We start from the raw sequence: 20,883 nt of genomic DNA, 5'->3' as shown, positions 1-20,883 counted from the left end.
ATTTAAAGGCATATAAATACCATAAATAGGAATCCATCTACTAAATGTAGTATCTCCTCCTGGACATATATTAGCTCACTTATTATTTTTGATATACACACCCATATATTCTTTGTGTTACTTTTTCTATTACTCACTGTATACACACTCTCTTCTTTTATACATAATGAGTTGGTACAGTTGAATTAGATTGTGTATTCTTATCTCATTGTTGTAATGGGTCCTAATTATACTTCTTTATTATATTCGCTTTTCTTAGATCTTTTTTTTCTGTATATTGACATTTTGTCGATGGATTCCTATTTATGCTGCTTTTAACCTTTGTTAATAAATACATTTGTCAATTTTTTTTTTTTTTCACTTCTATTCATCCTGCACCAGCTGGCACCTGTAGAAGAGACACTTGCTGTGCACGGGACTTACAAACTTTCTTATGTTACTATACATACCAACATTTTGGGAGAATTGTCCCTACAAATATTTGACTGAACTCGCTTGTGCAAATGTGTGGACTGAAAACATAGCAGGTAATTCTTATGTGACCTCTACAACATTAAAAAGTCCTCTTTATTTTGGAGTGCTGGTGGCGCTGGTGAAACTTAACCTACGCCCTTGTGTTATTCCAAAGCCCTGGGCATTAATATCCTGCCGCAACCAACATCCTTCTTTCTTTTGGCAAATCTGTTTACATCCTTGTGGGACCTGGCTGCAGGGGTCTGCTCCTATTCAGCCTCAAGAGCATTAAGGAGGGCTGTGAGCAGCAATGTCAGGCGATAAAGCTTGGCTTGTCGTCAGCGTCCCACTTCATCTTAAAGGTCCCAGCCTGCCAAGGTTTCCACTCCAAACTCTGAATACAGTTTCTTTGTGTCTGTCCTTCGTGGGTTTTTGGAAAAGCGCGTGATCTTCGCCAAACTGCTGACACAAAGTTGGAATCATCCGAAATGTCATTTATGGTGTAACGCCAGAATTTCCCGTTCACATAAGCGAGATTAGTCACCAGTCAGGGGTGGTATTACTCAGCCTGTGGTGTCATAAGGCTTCTTTCTCATCCACGAGGGTCAACTTGAAATAGGGCATAAAGTTTGAAAGACTTTTTAACAGGACAGGACGCTGCAGTGTGATGATCTATTCTGAGATGTGTTGTATCCATCATTTGCAGAGGTCGACCCACTTTAACATCCACGCTGACCGTCAAAACAGAAACGACCCAAACCTCTACATTTTCATGCTTTGACTTACTTTTCCTTTCATATTATGATACTGAGCTGATGTGTTGTTATCTACATGCATCTTTAATTTTAGTTCAACGTCATGCTAATTTCTCGCAGTCATTTACTTCTCTCATCCTCTTCTGTCACTCTCTTTTGGTTTCTATTCTTACTCTCTTTCTCCCTCTCATCAAGTTTCCCGTTTTCTCTCTTAGTCTCACAGTTTCGCAGCGCTACCTGTAGCCTTGAAGCTTAAATCTTTAATGTTAAACCGGTAATGAAGTACCAGCTTTAGCTTCCGGCAGCGATCCCTCTCCGTTCCCAGGAGAGTCGCTGGAAGACAAAGGGATAAATGGAGGTGCAGAAACCAGATTCAAAAGGGAAGGGGGACTCGCACGAGATAGGATGACTGAGAGATATAGCTCCAATCTGTTCTGTTAAAAACAAAACACGGTGGAAACGGGGAGGGAACAGGATGAGAGGATGAAGGAGAGTGGCACCTGGTGCACATGGCCAAGCTCCCTGTTGGAGAATGGATTGGTTCCAGGTGTGTTTGGCTAAGACTGTGCCTGTGGGCCATGAATATATACACATATACACATACACACGTGCAGACGACCACACATAAATACACCAAACACACACATTCATACGCCTGTCTGTCTTTTTCTACCACCTTAAAGCTCGTCGTCTATTCTTTTCATACAGTCATTTCATGTGTACAGGCAGAGCTGACAGGACAACATTGTCATTACTGGCAGGATGATTGAAACTAAACACACACACGCACACTTATGACCATGTTTTGTGTTTTGTTTTTGTTTTTTTGTCCATGTCTATATTTGTGTCTTACACATCATCTATTGTTCTGTCCAAAAATCCTACTGGAGTTATTTCATCAATATTCAACTCCTCGCTCTTTCCTTCCTTCCTTCCATCCCTCCCCTCCTCCTGTCCCTGACCCTTCTCCTTCCTCCCACTGCCCCTCTCTCTCTCTCTCTCTCCCTCCCTCTGCAGGCCTGAATGAATGTGCTGACAACAATGGCGGCTGCTCCCACATCTGCAGGGACCGTAGAATTGGTTATGAGTGTGACTGTCCCTCTGGCTACAAACTCTTGGACAAAAAGACTTGTGGAGGTAAAGGGGAAAAAAAAAAAAAGTTATGCGACAGAAGTGCTGCCAAACCTGCTTGAGCCTTTTTTCGGCTTTGCTTTGAAGTTCTCTTTGAGAGATCTGGATTTCACACGGCTATCAACCTTATTTTTGACCCTATTCTAGTTAAAAGAACAGTTTGACATGACCTGGGCTGAGGTGAGCTCAGACTCAGCTTAACATAAAGAGTGGAAGTAGAAGTGAACTGCTGTTAAAAAAAAAAAAAGAAATAAAAACTTCCGCTGCCATCCACTGTAATATGAACTTGTTTACACATTGTTGCTTCATTATTTTACACCTGCAAAAACATAAATGTGAGGCAATATTTCCAGGATTTAAAAGCAGAAGTTAGAGTTATTAATTGACAACAAGTACTGTCACAAATCTTGTCTTTACAATGTGTTTGTCAGGTCCAGATTGCTGGATGGATCTATAAAAGATTAGAGGAGACGCTCTCCTAAGCTCATTACCGCAGTATATTACATCAAGACACTGTCAGTTATAGTCATAGTGTTATGATTGATCTATTTTAATGTTTTCCATATTTCACTGTAATGTTTGTGCTGATTTACGTACAGGGTTGTTAAAGCTGTTCACCTGTCCTCACCGTGTTGAGTGTAATTGGCTGTATCGACTGTAGCTGGAGATACTGCGCGGAGTTGATAGGCAGAGAGATGCATCACAGATTATCATATCTTGTATGAGTCCCTAAAACCACAATAACATGCTTCGACATTTCTACCTCTAAATCAGAACAAACAAAGCATAAATAATGAAAGAAATGAAAGTCGTTTTACTTTAGACAGAGCCTGTAAATCCAGTTCATATTGGTAACACGGGTTCTTTGGCTGAGCAGATGATTTTTTTCTTAACATAATCACTTTACTTAACATAGCAAGCATTTTTTTAATGAAATGCTGTGTGGGTCTTCACATACAGTATTTATGGCCTTGAGATCAATGGGTTTGTGTAAATTTGGTGCAGATCCAGATAATAATCAGAAATTTGAGGAACCTGCCTTTGCTCCATCTACTTATTATCAGTAGTTACTGTACATACATTTTGAATATGTTGCCAGCAGCATTTAGGAACACTTTTTTTTAATCAGTTTTTCATTCAAAACGCAACTTATGAAACTCCACAATAACAAAAGCAATTTCAACAGAGCAATGAGATCATTCATACAGCACGTCTGAGTTGTGTAATTCTGACGTCTCAGACAGTTTCCTCCTTTTTCTTTGTTGTTTCTATTACAGTATGTAAGTAAGAGTAAGACAGACGTGTGTTGGATTGTTTGGCCTTGGTCGGGGCTGAGCTCCACTGAGTGCAATTCTAGTTATGAATGAAGTAGCCAGGAGAAAGTTTTCTGTCTGCAGACACACTATTCATTCTTATTAAAAAAAGGAGAAAAAAAAACAGTCCAGCCTGTCAAAACTCACACTATAAAGCGAACCAACAAGTACTTACATCTAACACAGAGAAAAGAAAAGATTGTCTAAATTAAAGAATTGTTTCTAAAGTTACAGCGTCCATGTTCCTTTAAGCAAGAATCCCTTGCCTTCTCTTGAAGCTCTTTACCCGACGGACTTAAATCCCTGAAACTCAATTTTAGGAATCAGACTCTGAAGTTAAGATTCTTTCTTGATGGATCATTAATGTCTTAGATACCGAACATGTTCTTATCTCATTCCTCATTCTCTTTAGACTGAAATAACTGCCTGTCTCCATTGTTTAGTTTGGATCTTGATTCCTCGGTGCCATGTTTCTCTCCACAGACATTGATGAATGTGAGAACCCAGACGCCTGCAGTCAGATCTGCATCAACTACAAAGGAGATTATAAGTGTGAGTGCTACGAAGGCTATGAGATGGACCCTGCCTCCAAGACCTGCAAGGCCGTGGGTGAGCCATTTATCACAGACACACACACATACCCTCACATCCATTCACACAGGTAAAGACACACACTGTCGTAGATGGATGTTCTCACCAAAATAATCGAGAGCTACTCCTCTATACACAGTGCTTACTCTCCCATTCCAGCAGCCCTAACTACCGAGTCACATCCCACACTCTTCTTCTCACACTGTGGGTGAAAGGAGAGGCTTGCTTTGTATGCAGGCCCTGCACAGCAATCTGTGCAAAGATAAATATTTGCCATCTTTTTCTGTAGTCCTCACTAATGAAAAGTTTGCAGCCAGCTGCCTCTGCTCTCCCAGGAGTGTTAAGGGAAGGATGTGTGAGGAGTAGGGGGTGAGGGGGTGTGTGGGTGGGGGTGGGGGCTGCCCACTCGCCATAGGACACAGGTCTGTACCCCTTGTTGGCCTGGGTAAACACACCAGAACAGTTACTATGAATGGAAATAAAAGCTTGTCCTCAAAGCTGCACCAGGCAAGATTGTTAGAGAAAAATGGTCCGCCTAAATTCTAAAGGCGAGAACGCAACCATGGCTTGTTAGCTGCACCTACGGCTGCCTTTTTTTTTTTTTTTGAAAAGCTCAATGTGAATTCTGTTGGTTTTTAATCAGTCTCCCCCGTTTTCAGTCTGTTACAGCTGGCTTTAGCGATAACGATGCTGTCTGTCAACAACCATTCAAACATGTGCAGATAACGTTTCCTGCCACTACTGACAAATTAGAGCTTGTGATGTGCAGTGATGTTTTGATAAAAGTGGATATACTGTACGTTTTACATCTGACAGTGCTGAGAAGAGACAGAGAAGTCCTGCACAGCGGTAATCACTTGTACTCAATTCATTAATAAAAAAAAGCAAAAGCAAGCCAGACACTCGGTGCTGTTTAAAACATGCACAACAATATATCCTCTCTGTTTAAAAGAATTGAGGTCTACTTGCTGTACCTGCAGACCTAAAAGGGATTAGAAACTATAATCGCTGCATTATCAAGTGTTTTATCTGCAATATAAAGTTCTACTAGAGATATAACCTCTCGCTAAGGCAGCGTTAATGCCTTGCATCTACACCTCTACTTACAACGTGAATGAAATCCTCAACAGATTGAGTTACACAGCAAATTAACTTTTCTGCAGGAAAAAGAGAGGGGAGAGAGAGAAGAGCGTTATTAGTGATTACAGCCATCGGTCTTAGGTTGAGTCATTATAGGATGAACTGGTCCGGTAATGAGAGAGCTTAAAGCAGAAAACAGGCCCTCACTCTTCAGCTAAGTGGCATAAAAAACACCAATGATTGCTTCATGTGTCTCCGCGCGAATCTTTATTAGTGTGAGGCGGAGCAAACAGTCCTTGTCAGGGGCCAAGGCTTTTATTAGAGAGGAGGATAAGCAAGCAGAGGAGAAACAAGACAGCTGGATGGACGCATTGTATGAATATATCTGCTCATTGAATTAATGCAGAGTTGCATCCGCACCGTTGGCTGCGGTGCATCACATAGTATCGTGCCGAAGGAGACAGAAACAGGAACGGACAGATATTGTGACAGGATTATTGTTTATGTTGAGCTTTATTTATTCAGAGCCACAAATAGAGATGGGACCATAAATACAGAGACGCCTTCTGTGTGAAGCTGAGGTTCTGTGGACGTAATGAAGCTGCGTTTGCCCTGCGAACTCATTCGACACGTGTGTGTGCACTGTTTACCCAATCACACGCATGCACGCCCAAAAACATCAGGATGCATATACACTTATTTATTTAGAGAGGAGTCTTGTCAACATTCATACGGAGATGCAGTTCTCCTCCTGTGGCTGTCTGGCCATGAGGGATGCTGCGTCTTGTGATGAGATGTGACATGTGCCAAGTGACAGTATCATTTGCACATATTGAAGTTCAGGCTGTCGAACGCCAGGCTGTTTATTTGTGCTTGTATCTCGGAGGCACATGGCAAAAACACAATGTCATCATCATCAAGTTTCCCAAACCCACACGGCCAGATATAGATGTGTTTTCCAGCATTTCTTACTTATGTTTGCTGTGGTTCGTGCAGATGATTGTGAGTCATTCAAAGCTGTGCAAAAGTCTCCACTCTGTGTGTTTCCCAATGTACATTAGCGTTCATGTCACGCTAATCCTAGCATGTGGTTCCTGGCTCGGTCGATTCATTTCAGAGTCATATGAAACTGTTATTCTAGCCATGCTAATTAAAAGTAAAGTCCCAGGTTGGAGTAATAATGCGTTTCCCTTTCTAAGCTGGTGTGTGTGGGTGTTCGTGTTAATATGCTGCAGCGTCCATTAAGTCCCCCGAAGAAAGCCTTGCTCTACACTAATTGCATTCATTGTTTTTGTGTTTACACCTTTATGGGTGTGATGCCACTCACTGAGTCGTCAGCTTGAGTTGTTATTGCGTGAGAAAGAGAGAGGGAGTGTGGGAGTTGTGTGAGTTGCGTGTAAGAGACAGATGAAGAAACTGAATTTTCGCAAGCATTTTTTAACCAGTTCAGCCATCAGTGGATGAAATGAGGAGAAATAAGGATGTACTTTTGTGTTTGTGTGTCATTTTATGGCACATCCAGTGAGTCATGTAACAGAAAGACAGTTAAATGTAATGTGGACTGCACATTATAGCACTTCTCTAGTCTTATTGACTAATATTTCCACATTAGTTTTCATTCACCATTGTAAAAGATAATATAGTACTGTCTGATGCTGTTTTATTAAAAAATGTAGGTGTCCTTACAACCCAATGGTGTCTAGGGCCGGACCAATATGGATTTTTGGGGGGCAATGTCATTATAGATTATAAAATAGATATAAATTGAAAGGAGAACATTTTACTCTTCTACTTACTTTACTTTTATTGTCAAAAGTTGTGGGGCAAGCAGCATATAACAATAACATCATTTGAAATGTGCCTGTTACATTATTCATTTACTCTAGGCCAGTAATGCATTTCACCTCTACTGGATAAATAGCACAAGGACATCATCAGGTAAAAACCAAGTCATATTCCCTGCAAAATAAAGTGTTAATGTGAACGTCTGTTGACGATTATTCTCAAAGGGCTTTTTATTAATTAAAGGACAGTTAATCGGTCGGGCCCTAATGGTGACTACCCCTCCGGTTTGATGATCAGTGAGGATCAGTGAACAGTGGCGATGGTTCACACGCTCACACTCACAAACTAGTTGGTAAAAGTCAGAAAGTTCCCGACACAGGAAATTTACAAACTGCCTTTGGACCCAAAGTCTTAAGTCTTTCCTTTCCGCTCTTGTTGCATTCTCCTGTCTCTTGTTCCCTCCCTCTCGTCTACAGTAGACTGCAGGCTTAACCACTGTGCCAAGAGTAGTTTGTGCCACACTTGACAGTTTGAGCACACACTTTTCAAAATGGGTTTAAAGCAGTGGTCAGATTTTCCCCATTGTCAAAAGATTTTGCCATGGGACTCGAGATGTAGTGGAACACTGTCAAACCACATCTCAGAAGTTTTTCCTGTGGTTTTAGGCTTTTAATGGATCAGCCAGTAACATTTTATTCTGCCTGCCTGAAGGAATATTCCTAATATTAGTACACCACAAACACTTTGTATCTATATATGTATCATCTGTATCAAGATCAAACTGTCACAACTAAAATGCAGGTGTACTAAAAACAGATACAAAATTCTGTCAGAAGCAGAAAATTCAACAGTTTCTCACAGAGACTTGACTTGTGCACCGTTTCAGGGGTTGCAGCCTTCAGAAAACTGAACTGAAATGAGATCGTCTGGCCTACAGAGGATTTTCACCTCGCTCCTCCTGTCACCTTGCACCCATGACAACATATGACTTTTTTTTTTCACAAAAGCGTGATATTTCAAGGCTGTTGGTTTTTTTAACAGTTGTACAGTTACAGTAGCTGTTGAACTGAGCCGAAACCCAATACTTGAACATGTAATCCTCAGGCTCTCTGTTTGGGTCGTTTCTTCCATTTTATTTCAAGCTTGGGTGTACAATGAAGCTGCTTGAGGGAATCAACCCTATGGATCCCAGAAAAAAGAAGCAGATAATTACATGTAGGTGTAGCTGAACTGCTGAAACATCTATGCCTCCAGATGATGCAGGACAGAGCCTCTGGTCCTTCACCTCAGAAATAATGAAGCTACCTTATATATTTAAGTGACTTGTCATGAGAAATGGTGACTTCTTGGCTTTGGACACAAGTTGTTGACAAGATATTGTGTTCCCTTCTCTTCATTATCATCTAGCAGAGTCTGTATGTCTTAACGAGCATGGCTGATGAAGACATGTGTGTCCACTCTCACACATAACATTATTATAATTACCTCATTCAGTGTGGATCCATTCACTCTGGCTAAGACTTCCCATCAGCTGCAGAGTTTTTAATTTCTGACCTTTCTGGCTGTCTTAATGTTGATTTTTCTCCACAACATACACATTTACATTGGTGCAAATCAAACCAAAGCCCCCACAGAGCCCGATTGCAATTCCCCTGCCTGTATTTATCTTTTCACCACATTATCTTAATTGGCTAATGGAGGAGAGCAGCCCTGAACTGGCAGCACAGATTAAAATATATCTAGGGGACCATGTTCTTGTTAAGGAAGCAGACTGTTGCTCTGCTGGGATCTAGTGAGGAGAGATAATACTGCACTTTTTGATGACATATCTAATACCATAGCTGGAAGAAAACAGTGACTCAGCTTTTTTTTTTTGCCCCTTGGAGGACATATTGCTGCAACATCAGTGATGAGGGATAAGAGATGTCTTGGAAAAAGTGAGTTAGGGGGATTGATGAAAGAGAAGCTGGATCTATCTCTGTCCTTATTATACATACTTCAAAATGTTCTTACTTTCTTTTATCATCCTGTCATACTCGCTCTCCTCTCCTTCCCCTCCGCCCACCTTACCCCTCCCTCCTGCTGTCATTTGATCTGTTGATGCCTTTTTCCTCTTTCTTCCTCTCTTAATTACGTCCTTTTTGCTCCTCATCTCTCTACGGCTCTACCTGCATCCGTCACATTTACTTTAGCCTGTTATTCCTCAGCTTCACCTCTCTCTCTCTCTCTTTTCCTCTCTCTCTCTCTCTCTCTCTCTCTCTGTCTGTCTCTCAGCAGGTGAAATTGATGGTTACAAACCCAGTAGTCAGAGGAAAATGATTGGATCCAAACAGTAGTAGAAATGTAATATTTTCTCCCTGTGCAGTAGCCCATAGTAGAGCGGGGCTGAGGAAGACTATTGAGGCATGGTCGGCTCTGTGTGTGTGTGTGTGTGTGTGTGTGTGTGTGTGTGTGTGTGTGTGTGTGTGTGTGTGTGTGTGTGTGTGTGTGTGTGTGTGTGTGTGTGTGTGTGTGTGTGTGTGTGTGTGTGTGTGTGTGTGTGTGTGTGTGTGTGTGTGTGTAGCCCAACTTTGACTCTTCTTTAAATGCTTTACGTGGCACATTTCTGCTTTACTGGACAGTGGGGAGTGAAGAGTGACATGACAGATAAGAGAGAGAAGTGAAGATGAAGGAGAGGAGCTGGAAAATTTGATGTGTGGGTGTTGGTGGGAATACAAGATAGACAGGCAGGCCGACAGACAGACAGACAAATCAAAGTAAAATTATAGGAGTCCAGATTGATGAATGATGCAGATATTTTGGAGTATGTCTGCAGGCATGCACACAAATGAAGCCAATGTTTGTGTGCATGCACCAAAAAGGAAAGTCGACCTTGTAGAATGCACGAGAATTATTCAGATGCTTGAGTCATGCTTCACCTTCAGCTTCCTGAAAAATGCGCCGCAGGTAACTAATGTGCCAGCCAGCATCATGCACTGTACATACCTGAGAACGAGAACCCACACTCTGGCACTAAAAATAGAACGATGTGTCATTTCTAGTTGTTGGGCTACCTTATTCACAACATTTGCGTGCTTTGTTATATTTGAAACAGCAGGACAGATGCTCTCACACACACTGAAAGACAACGCTTTTAAATGGATGTTTTCCCCCTTTTCCGCCCGTCTGTGCTTTTAGTTTGTACCAACTCACGTAGTCTATGTGCCACTTTCCTGCAGTCAGTGTATAATGGTATGAATAATTGAGTGAATAACATTATGTTGTGCCAAAAACGTGTGCGCCTTTGTGTGTGCGGAGAATATATTATGATGCTAACATCATCAAAAATACATGCTCTTAGGACTTAAATAGTACAAATGCAAAAACAAGACCTCGGTTAACTGACATTATGTTCTCTCCTGGGAATAAGAATCAACAATCAACTCGTCTTAGTAGACAACAATATGTGTAGGCTGTTAACAATGCTGCAGAAGTCACAGGGGAGGAGATTTGACGGAGATTAAATTGCAGCTTTTTAATAGTGCAGATAGGTTTCTGCGTCTTCAACAGTTTCCAAACAGACAAAGACATTAGGTAATTACACATACAGCAAACCTGGAATAGATGTACAATTGTCATTAATACATACAGCTAGTTGAATTTAATTTACTACATTGGGTAATGGTGGTCAGGGTTGGTATGACCTCTAATGTCATCATCAGGAAACTGTATTGTACATGTTATAAGAAAGAGGACAAACTTTTATACATCATATATCATACAAACTTTTGTAACAAGGCTACAATAATATTGACGTTGTTGTGTAGTGCTGCGTTGGTAACACATACTGTACAGTAAGAGCACATACAGATACAGGCGTGACAGGTATGTAGGTTGACCTTCCAGATACCGGTTTGTGGGATGTGGTACAATTTGTATGTCATTATCAAGATCAGCAAATGTTTCCTTGTCACATATACACCACCACAGTCTTGCATTTATGATTGACAGCACCGTAAATTACCCACGTGCACTAGGGAACGGGTTGAGAATGATATAGTAGGTTAATGGCTGTCAAGCGTCTCCAGTCCTCCCACTCCCCTCCTGAGCTTTGTGGCCTCCCTCTCCCATCTTGCCAATGTCAGGTAGTAAATAAACGGCAGAAAATGTTCTTCAAGAGACGTCCTTATACATTATTGTGACATTAATGTCTGTCCCACTCCATCAGGAAAGAGTCCGTACCTGATGTTCACCAACCGCCATGAGATCCGTCGCATTGACCTGCTGAAGAGCGAATACACACAAGTGGTTCCCACACTGAAGAACGCCGTGGCCCTGGATGTAGACGTTTCTACCAACAAGATGTTCTGGTGCGACTTGTATCATCAGAAAATATACAGGTAAAGGCATGCACACGGACACACAATGCAATGCACAGTACGTGTTGTTTTCAGTGATGTGTCGAAGGGCAATGAAAACCATGAATGGGCTTTAGGAGTTTAAATAACCTCGTCCTAGTTCTTCCGCCATTCTGTCATCCTCTGTCTCCTATATCCATCCGTCTTGTCTGCTTCAACCTGGCACACCTTCTGGTAGCGAGACAGACACACCTGGGGGCTGTACGCGTGTGTGTGCGTGCGTGCGTGTGAGAGAAAGTGTGTGTCAGTCACACCTGGAGGGCTGCGTCATCAGTCTGACAGTAAAAGGTGGAACTGTTTGTCCTTCACAGACACATCTGCACGCACATACACATTCATACTCCATTAAACAAACTGTAGATGTGTGTGTTTGTCTCTGTGTGTGTCTGTGTGTGTGTGTGTGTGTGTGTGTGGGTGTGTGTGTGTGTGTGTGTCACCCTGGTGGCTGGCAGGTAGTGGGAGGGACCTTCTATCATCTCAGCTGAGCCATATGCTCCCTCTAATTTCACTGCGTCAATAATCACCACCATTACTCATCTTCAGGCACGCACATCTACACACTGGTGCGTGCACACGCTCCTACACAAACTCAGACACACAGTCAAGGGCTTTTGATAGAGATAGAACAAGCAGACTAATTTGTCATGATAGACTCTACTTTTGAAGCAGCAGATGAACAAACACACACAAACGCACACACACAGTCTCATTAAATTGCTAGCAACAAGCAAATGTGTACAATTTAATCGTCTTTGGTTGTTTTTGTTTGGTGTGTTTGCCTCCTTTTTCATCTTTTAAAGGCAAAATATTCTTATACATCCAAAACATTAATGTTTACCATCATCAACCCAGTGTAAATATGTTCCTAATTGCATGTTACTCTTAGTGATGTTTGTTTACCCCAATTAGAAAGATGATCAACATACTGTAGCACAGCCTGGTTGGCAGGATTAAGGAGAGTGCAGTCCTTTTACTACACATTTAACTAACGACCAAGGTCACAACAGTAAAAATGGCCACATCCAGGAGTGACTGTGACACATCTTTGCAGTTGTTGTGAAGCATTTTACATAAATAACAGCTCTTAATCTCTTCAATTCGTTGACCTTTAAGTGCTTCAGCAAATTGCTTCAGCATCCACTGTGTTTACTGAAAAATTGTCCGTCACTACTGATTGGTCAGGGCAATCTCTAGTGTCATCAGCTACCAGGAGCGCAATGTCAAGCCGTATCATTTCATAAGAAACAAAACAGCAGCAATATAGTGAGACTTCTGCCTTTTTTCGTCAAAAAGTATATCCAGTTTCTATATTAACACTGTAAAAGTATCAACAGAGAAGTGCACACAGTCTGTATTCAGAAGTTAGGTCTTTAAACGAGCTGCCAGGATTTCTGTATCTTTGTGATGTCACAATGAAACAGTCACTGTTCCTCGCCAAACCAAACCTGTCCCGACCTTGGTGGATTAGGGGTCTGAGAGTTTACCTGAAATCTCATACGTATTTTTTTATTAGATCACTTAGAAAACATTCAGCCAACCAGATGAGACGCTCTGAGCTTCCTCTCTCCTAATTGGCTCATCAATCTGTTGTTTCTGAGGCTCCAGAGAAAAGCCCAAGAGAGGAGATATAAACTACACTGAAATATTTTTGGTACTTAAAACCACTAATATTCCTAATCTTTTTATGGATGATGAAATAAAACACTGGAAAAATGCAAAATATGGGAGTTTAATTTTCAGGTGAACATTGTGTCATCATTTCCAGCACAGGATTTTCTTTTCCTTTTACCTCACTATTTCTTGATTTCATCCTGTATATATAATGTTTCATGAATGCTTGATTGCTTCCAGAGATTTAGTTTTAAGAAGCTAGATACTCTGAATTTAATGCTGATGACATGATTGATCACAGCTCCCAGCCAGACGTCTCATTTCCAGGTGAAGTAGTTTTCCCTCTCTGATACAGGTGCATGTTATCAGAGAGAAATAGTGGAGTGGATTTAAAGGTAATTCCTCCTCATTGTCCATCACTGTGACAGTGTGGGTTTTTTCCAGGCTAATTCATAGTGATTAGCATGTTACGGGTCGATGACTTGTTAACTTCGCCTCATGATGGAGATGTCTGTTGCAAACAATGATACAGCCAATTAAAGATGCAATCTGCTCTGTGTTCTTGGACTCATCAGTCTTTGTCTTATTCCTCGGTGCAGCCTGCCCCTTAGACATCCCTGCAACCTGCTCATCCCAGCATATGTACACATTTCTAACTAAAAATAACTTTATATTGAATAATACCAAGAGTTAAGTCAAATATTGGAGTAAAAGGGATGTTCAAATCTAGACTCTAAGATGTGTCAAAGTAAAAAACATGCTGTTACAGTGTGTTGTTTGTCTGTGATTGCCCAGTGATGAGAGATTTCATCCATGTTCATTCACTGTGCTCCCTCATTTTCATTTGCCCCCCCGAGTGAGAGACAGGTGTTAAATCCGTGTTATAGACCCTGGGACACGAGAAAGCAGCCTTGGATTATCTATCACAACAAGGCACCAGCAGGCTAACTTTTCCCCCATTGATGAAGACGTCTGGAGTGGCAAACAGTAATTAACAAACGCAATCTGTTTCCAAGTCTCTGTCTCATCCTCTTCTACCTCATCCCTCAATCCAACGACTTCACCATCCTCCACTTTTTAGTTAAGCTGCTTCTCCCATCCATACGTCTCATCTTTATATCCTCATACGCTTTGCTGACATGTGATGACGGGGTGTAAAATGGGGATGTTGTGTTTCGCAGCCTTTTAACAGGGTTGTCTTGTATTGTCTCGCTTTTATGTAAAGAGAACAATAATGTGCTATGTCTGCAAATGTGTCACACTAGTAAAGGAGTTGAGGGAGTAAGGGAGAAGGGAAAAGCAAAAAATGGGGATGGAGGAATGGGTAAAGAGTGAGTGGGAAAGTGGAGGAAAATGAAAGAAATTGAAAAGCACAAGAAAGGGACAGACACAGATGGGGAGAGTGACAAGAGCAGAGGAAGCGACAGGTTGTTTTGTAAGCTGCTGATGGATAAAGACAGACTCATTCTCTCTGGGAGGTGGTGTTTGGTGGGAGAACTGAGGTTGTTATAGAAGTGTCAGGTTTGGGTGCCCCTGACACAGCATTATCTAGAGTAAAGAATACCTGTTAACCACCATGTCCAACTATCTGAGGTGTGAAGTGAACTGAAATCTTTCCTCACAAGAAAAAGGAAATCAGAGTGGACAACAACAAATCTAGCAAGCGTGTCTTTCCCTCTTTTTTTTCCTGCCTGTTTCTAAATGACTGGGTTGCTGCTGATGATTTCTGCATCGCTGACCGACACACCTCCTCTCTCCTCCACCACCATCCGCCAGCGCTTACATCAACAAGGCCAGTGACTCATCGCAGCAGGTGGCGCTCATCGACTCGCTCCACTCCCCCGAGGGCCTGGCAGTCGACTGGGTCCATAAGAACATCTACTGGACCGACTCGGGCAACAAGAGCATCTCCGTCGCCACGGGTGACGGCCGGAAGAGGAAAGTGTTGATAGACAGCGAGCTGAGCGAGCCGCGGGCCATCGCTGTGGATCCACACCAGGGGTGAGTGGGAGAAGTTAAAGGGCGGAGGGATAATTTTTTGAAAAGAGGATAAAAATAGTTGAAAAGGCAGCAAAGGATGGAGGCTCTGAGGGCAGACAGGAGGAAGTACAGTAGTAGCGTAGTTGAACAAGCCTGTGGCTGTGTTTGTCATTCCCTGGATTTGGTAAATGTTATTAAGTAGAAAAGAAACTTTAGTCTAAAGGTAAACCTAAAATATTTTTACTACATCACTACATAATAAAACTATCTGTAGTGCTGCAGCCATCTGTTAGATTAAGCAGCTTAACGATTATTTGCAGATACAATGTGACTCTGTGGCTATCTACTTCCCTCTCTTTGTCTTTGATGATTTGAGTTCCCCAAAGGACTCTTTTCACAACTCTACAAACCTAGACTGGCATGAAATACATGCAAATGAAGCCAGGCTTTCACAGGTTTCTCATGGACACACACACACACACACACACACTCATTTGAAAATGGTCCAAGTTTACAGTGCCTGCCGTACTGCAGGGCTTGTTTCAGAAGTAAAACTATTTGATTTTGGAGAGAGAAATGAGATAGAGACGGAGTCAAACAGCCTGTTCCTATTCCAATGTGTGAAGGAATTGAGTGGATTCAGTCACACACAGTAAAATTGTTCATATTTAACTTATCCGCACATCTTCCCACAGGTTTATGTACTGGTCGGACTGGGGAGGTCAAGCCAAGATTGAGAAAGCAGGGATGAATGGAGTGGACCGACAAGTGTTGGTGTCTGAACACATCGAGTGGCCCAATGGAATCACTCTGGGTAAGAAATATGAAGAGCTCATTGAACAGAGCAGACAAGACCATTCTGTGATACCAGGATAGAAACATCAGTCAATACTGAAAGCAGTCTTAAAAGCAACTTTTTTAATGCTTAAATTGCTTTTAGAGAGAAGGGGGAGAAAAAAAAAGACTAAATTCAAGACGGGGAAAGAGACAACACCGACAGAAACAAAGAGAGACAAACAGCAAGAGTTCAGAGAAGAAAACAGTCTGGGTGTGTTGCAACCCCTGAGTAGCTCTCATTGTTATAGCTCAGTTTGTGTCTGGCTCTCATCAATCAAGCCAGCGAACACGGGCCTCTGAATTAATAAACCAGATGCTATGTGCCGTCGATACCTCCCATCATCCCTTTCAACTCCCTGCGCGGCACCAGCCAATTTCTCTCAGCTGCCCTTGCCTGCGGAGTAAGAGAGGCACACACTCGCCACACTCTGTGGAATTGAGGTGTCGCCGCATCTGTATGAAAACAAATTATTTTTTAGAGTAAGGCGAACGAGAGAGTTGCACTATAATGCTGCGGGAGAATGGGGGGGGGTGGATTATTTTTTGCTCCGGACATTGATTTCATACGGAGCAGAAAACAGAGCAGGTGATTGTCTGAGTCAGGGGAGGAGAAGTTGCGAAAGAAAATTGTTCTGTGGTTTTTCAGTTGCTCTTGAACACTCACTCAGCTGACTGGCCTGCAGCATGTCAGCCAACGTCTGCTGTTGAACACCGTATTAGGAAAATACATTAACTAATGCCAGTGTTGTTATTGCATGTGATGTTGACAATGCTGATGATCACTTACTGTAAGCTCTCTTGATGGATAAAATGGCTGAAATGGTCGGCAGAAGAAAAAAAAAGTCACATATTACATTAGTATTGATTTTGGAAACCACCAATGACAGCATGATTCATTTCTAGCTTTAACGATGTTCCATATTCATGTTGTTTCATTTAATGTACGTTAAGACATTTAATTTTTCAAATCCCAGAACAGAGGGTTCACGTTGTGCTTTGCAGAGATACATTTTTAATTAAAAATATGGTAATTTGAATGAGAGAGAAGATATTTGGAAGGAAAATCTGTAATACATATATATGCAGGTGTTTATGAGAGTTTATAAAAGCAGAGATATACTGGGACTATGTCCTCTGATGTCAGATACTGTGCAGTCTACATTTTCTAACTAACCACAGCACTACTCTGTAGCCCTTAGCAAAGGCACAGAAATGGTGCAGTCCCAATATAAACAGTACTGGGCACTGATACAAGGAGAGCGAATTGTAAAACATTGACTTTACCCTTTAAAATAACTCCAGCAAGACTAATCAATTTGCTCAAGGGCACATATATTTTTCCCAGCAAGGAAGTCAACCGACAATATTACAATCACATCTGTGTTTTCTCAGCGCAGGGTCTCAGCCGTCATGTCAGGGAAGATTGATGGTGTAGCTACTGGGCCATTACATTCATACACCTCTCACCCCAGGCCTTTTCTCTCTGAATGACCTCTCTCTCTCCATTTGTCTCTCTCTTTCCTTCTTTCGTTTTTTTTTTCCTTCTCCCTTCTAAATTTCTTCACAGACTTGTCCAACAGGCGTCTGTACTGGGTCGACTCCAAGCTGCACCTGCTGTCCAGTGTGGATCTGAACGGAGACAACCGCAAAGTGCTGCTGTCCTCCCATCACCACCTGGGACACCCGTTTGCCCTCACTGTGTTTGAGGTATGTTCGGGTTGAGATTAAAATGCAGCCACAGTTACAGTTATCAGTGCAGTGGATGCTACTGGGCTGGGCTTTGGTCTCTCAGTGTGCTGTTAATTTGTTTATACACAGAAACTAACCTTAAAGTACCACACCATGTTTTTATGCCACCACGCCGGCCGGAGGCATCTTCTTTTCAGGGCGTCTCTCCGTATGTCCATCTGTCCCATTCTCATGAACACGATATGTCAGTAAAAACCTTGAGGGAATTTCATCATTTTGGCATAAAACATTCAAAGATTAACTAATTAGATTTTGTCGGTCAAAGGTAAAGGTCTCACAAATCAGGCACTTCGCTTTGTCAACACAATATCTCAGAAACCTTTCAAGAGAATCCCTTCGGTTTTGATACAATTGTCCATGTGGACTCGAGTATGAACTAATTACATTTTGGTGACCAGAGGTTAAAGTTCAAGGTCACTGTGACCTCACAAAACATGTTTTTTCTGTCCGTCACTCCAACGTCTACAATAATACAGGCATGTCAAATCTATGCCACAAAGCAAGAGCAAGAGCACACAGTTTGACCAATCAACTGTCTGAAGACTGAGATCAGTTGATTACATGAGTCAAGTCTGGTGTGCTGCTTCTGCTTGATTGGAATAAAAACCTGCAGCCACACGATCCTTTGTGGCATAGTTAGGACATGCTTGGTCTAATAGAATATAAAATGAAGTGAAGACATTTTACATCCAAATTGTCAAAGCACTTTGTTGGATAATGTCATCGTTCAACACTGTGACACAGAAAACACACTGTGACTGTATTTCCTGAGTCATACAACCACAGGGTGTTAATTCTAGTTTTTGTATTAGTCCATTAAATACTAATCGCTGACATTAGTTCATAAATGTTGTCTGTTTTCCAGACTGTTTTTCTACCTTTTACCTTCTGGGCAGCAGTTTGATTTTGCATTTCATCCGTGCTAAAATGTTGTAATAGACAAATCAATGTAATAGACACTGTGATTCATCAGATATAATTTGTTTTTTTTCGCCAGCTACATAATCATCATGTGGTGACAAAGTTTAGATAAGAAACTGTTTTTGAACACTCATTTTTGTTGAGGGTGTTTTTTCTCCTGTTGGGAATGAAGACTGGACTAAAACAATTAAATGATACAGCACCACAAGTGTTTTTGCTTTATAAAAGCAGCACAATAGAAATGACCTTAGATCAAGTAAATATCAAAAGTAAAATAAATAAATGAATAAATAATGCAACTTGTTTTCAGGATAAGAGGGTCAAATTAATTTCACTAAGCTTGCTTTAACAACTTTAATGAAGCTGTACTTAGACGAAAAAGAAAACAAGGGAATAATAACCTTGTAATATTATTATTATTGTGCTATTATATCATTATTTTAAACTTGGCATGGATTTCTCTATCTGAAAGGCAAATAAGATGCAAATGTCCTTATTTGAGCTCCAAAAGATACTCTGGATTCACAGAAGAACATTTCTGTACTCAAGTGGGACACATATCCCATTCCCGTCCTGGTTGTCTATTTATAGATTCTCAGCGAGCCAAGTTTAAGCAGCAGACGTGAGGTGTTGGTTTTATTGTCCTATTTCTTTTAGCCGTAGTTGTTCATGCAGCAGGGATTTTAATATGTGTGGCGTTGCTTTTTTTCTATATGAAACATTTCCTGGTATTTTCAGGGTAAACTTGGGACTGAGACACAAAGTCTGTGAAAGCTGAGAAGAGAGATAAGTCAGATCAGGGAGGGACACTGACTGACAGAGAGACAGCCTGAGAAGAAATAGATGGAGATGTTTTAAACGTATAGCAGCAGCAGCAGGATAAACCCAGAGAAGCAATGATCTCTTCAAGGGCTACTGAGTGTCGAGTCACAGTAGCGTACAACAATCAATGAAACTAATTTCGGTGTATTTATTGAGTCTGATAGAGCCTGTGAAGTATAGATGGTGTGGAAGGTGGAGGAGAAGAAGAAGAAGAAGAAGAGCTGGAGAACCAGAGTGAAAGTGAGGATGTGGGAGAGATAGAGGGAGGTGAAATGTGATCAGCTGCACACGGTGCGATGATGAGAAGCAAAGGGAAGAGGGGACATCCATCATGTCTAGCTGAGTGTGCCTGCATGTGTGTGTGTGTGTGTGTGTGTGTGTGTGTGTGTGTGTGTGTGTGTGTGTGTGTGTGTGTGTGTGTGTGTGTGTGTGTGTGTGTGTGTGTGTGTGTGTGTGTGTGTGTGTAGAAGAGATGAATAAAACCAACGTTCCAGGCAGCAGTGAAAGTTCATCCCTGGAGATTAATAGCCCTCAGCTCTTCTGCTCTTTGTTCTGTTCTGGTTATGATACAGAACAAATTAAAAATCCCTTCCCCATGGTACCAACACACTGATAAAGTTTGTTTTCTCAGAGTTGCCTGGTTCCAAACACCGAACATTTATTTGTTCATTTAATTTAATTCATGAATAATCTGGGACATTAGCTTCCAGGGAACTTTTTTTTTTTTTTTTACAGTCAGAGTCTTGGTCTCTGTTCTGCCTGGTTGTAGAAGATGCCACAGCATACTTGACACCAGATAATGATTTAAAGGCTTATTGGCATGGCGATGTTGATAGGAATGATTTTGAGAACTTTTACCACATTGGCGGTGATTACAAAATCGTCAGAGCTACTGCTGCAATTAATGTGTGATGCACTGAGGAGGAAATGTATTTTTGATGAGGTTTTGGCTCCGTGCCGCAAGCAAGGTAAAGAGTTATGTTTTAATTCACGGTAAACTGAGGCTTTCAACCGTCTTTGTGCTGCAGCAGAGGAGACTTGGCACGTTTTTTTTCAAGCAAAGATGTCAAACCAATTCACATTCAGTCATTTTTCATTATACATTTCATTAAAGGCATAGTCCGCACTCCTTATCTACACATACATTCCCATACTGTCATATTAGAATTTGACAGGTATGCGGTATAACAATATACATGTGTGGTTTATACTGTAGCTAATGCAGCGTCTCTTGTTCCTGAGTGATATCTAGTCAATGTTAAAGTCATTTCTCTTCAACATATCATCTGCAAAATTCACATCGGCACTGGTGTGCTAATGTTTCCTAACACTGCAGAGGAAAGACGCAGGGTTCCTGTATCAAAGCCTAACATGTTGCCACCAAACACACACACACACACACACACACACACACAAACCCTTCCAGTCAGTATCTGCCCCCCCACTGAGACGCCGAGC

At 41.6% G+C, this 20,883-nt stretch overlaps 1 protein-coding gene across 4 annotated transcripts in view; it reads left to right on the top strand.

The window, feature by feature from the left end:
• lrp8 (low density lipoprotein receptor-related protein 8, apolipoprotein e receptor) overlaps positions 1-20,883 on the top strand; it is a 168,901-nt gene that overhangs the window by 126,828 nt on the left and 21,190 nt on the right. For all 4 annotated transcript variants that reach the window (XM_085774939.1, XM_085774938.1, XM_085774937.1 and 1 more), the window contains exons 8-13: positions 2,226-2,345; positions 4,136-4,261; positions 11,316-11,487; positions 14,893-15,117; positions 15,792-15,910; positions 17,501-17,640. In XM_085774939.1, the coding sequence (XP_085631065.1) occupies positions 2,226-2,345; positions 4,136-4,261; positions 11,316-11,487; positions 14,893-15,117; positions 15,792-15,910; positions 17,501-17,640 (902 nt within the window). The remainder of the gene's footprint in view (positions 1-2,225; positions 2,346-4,135; positions 4,262-11,315; positions 11,488-14,892; positions 15,118-15,791; positions 15,911-17,500; positions 17,641-20,883) is intronic.

Source organism: Trachurus japonicus, chromosome 4, assembly GCF_045865225.1.
Source record: "Trachurus japonicus isolate A0001 chromosome 4, Traja_1.0".
NCBI classification, from domain to species: Eukaryota; Metazoa; Chordata; class Actinopteri; order Carangiformes; family Carangidae; genus Trachurus; species Trachurus japonicus.
This window is presented reverse-complemented; position numbering and strand designations above follow the sequence as displayed.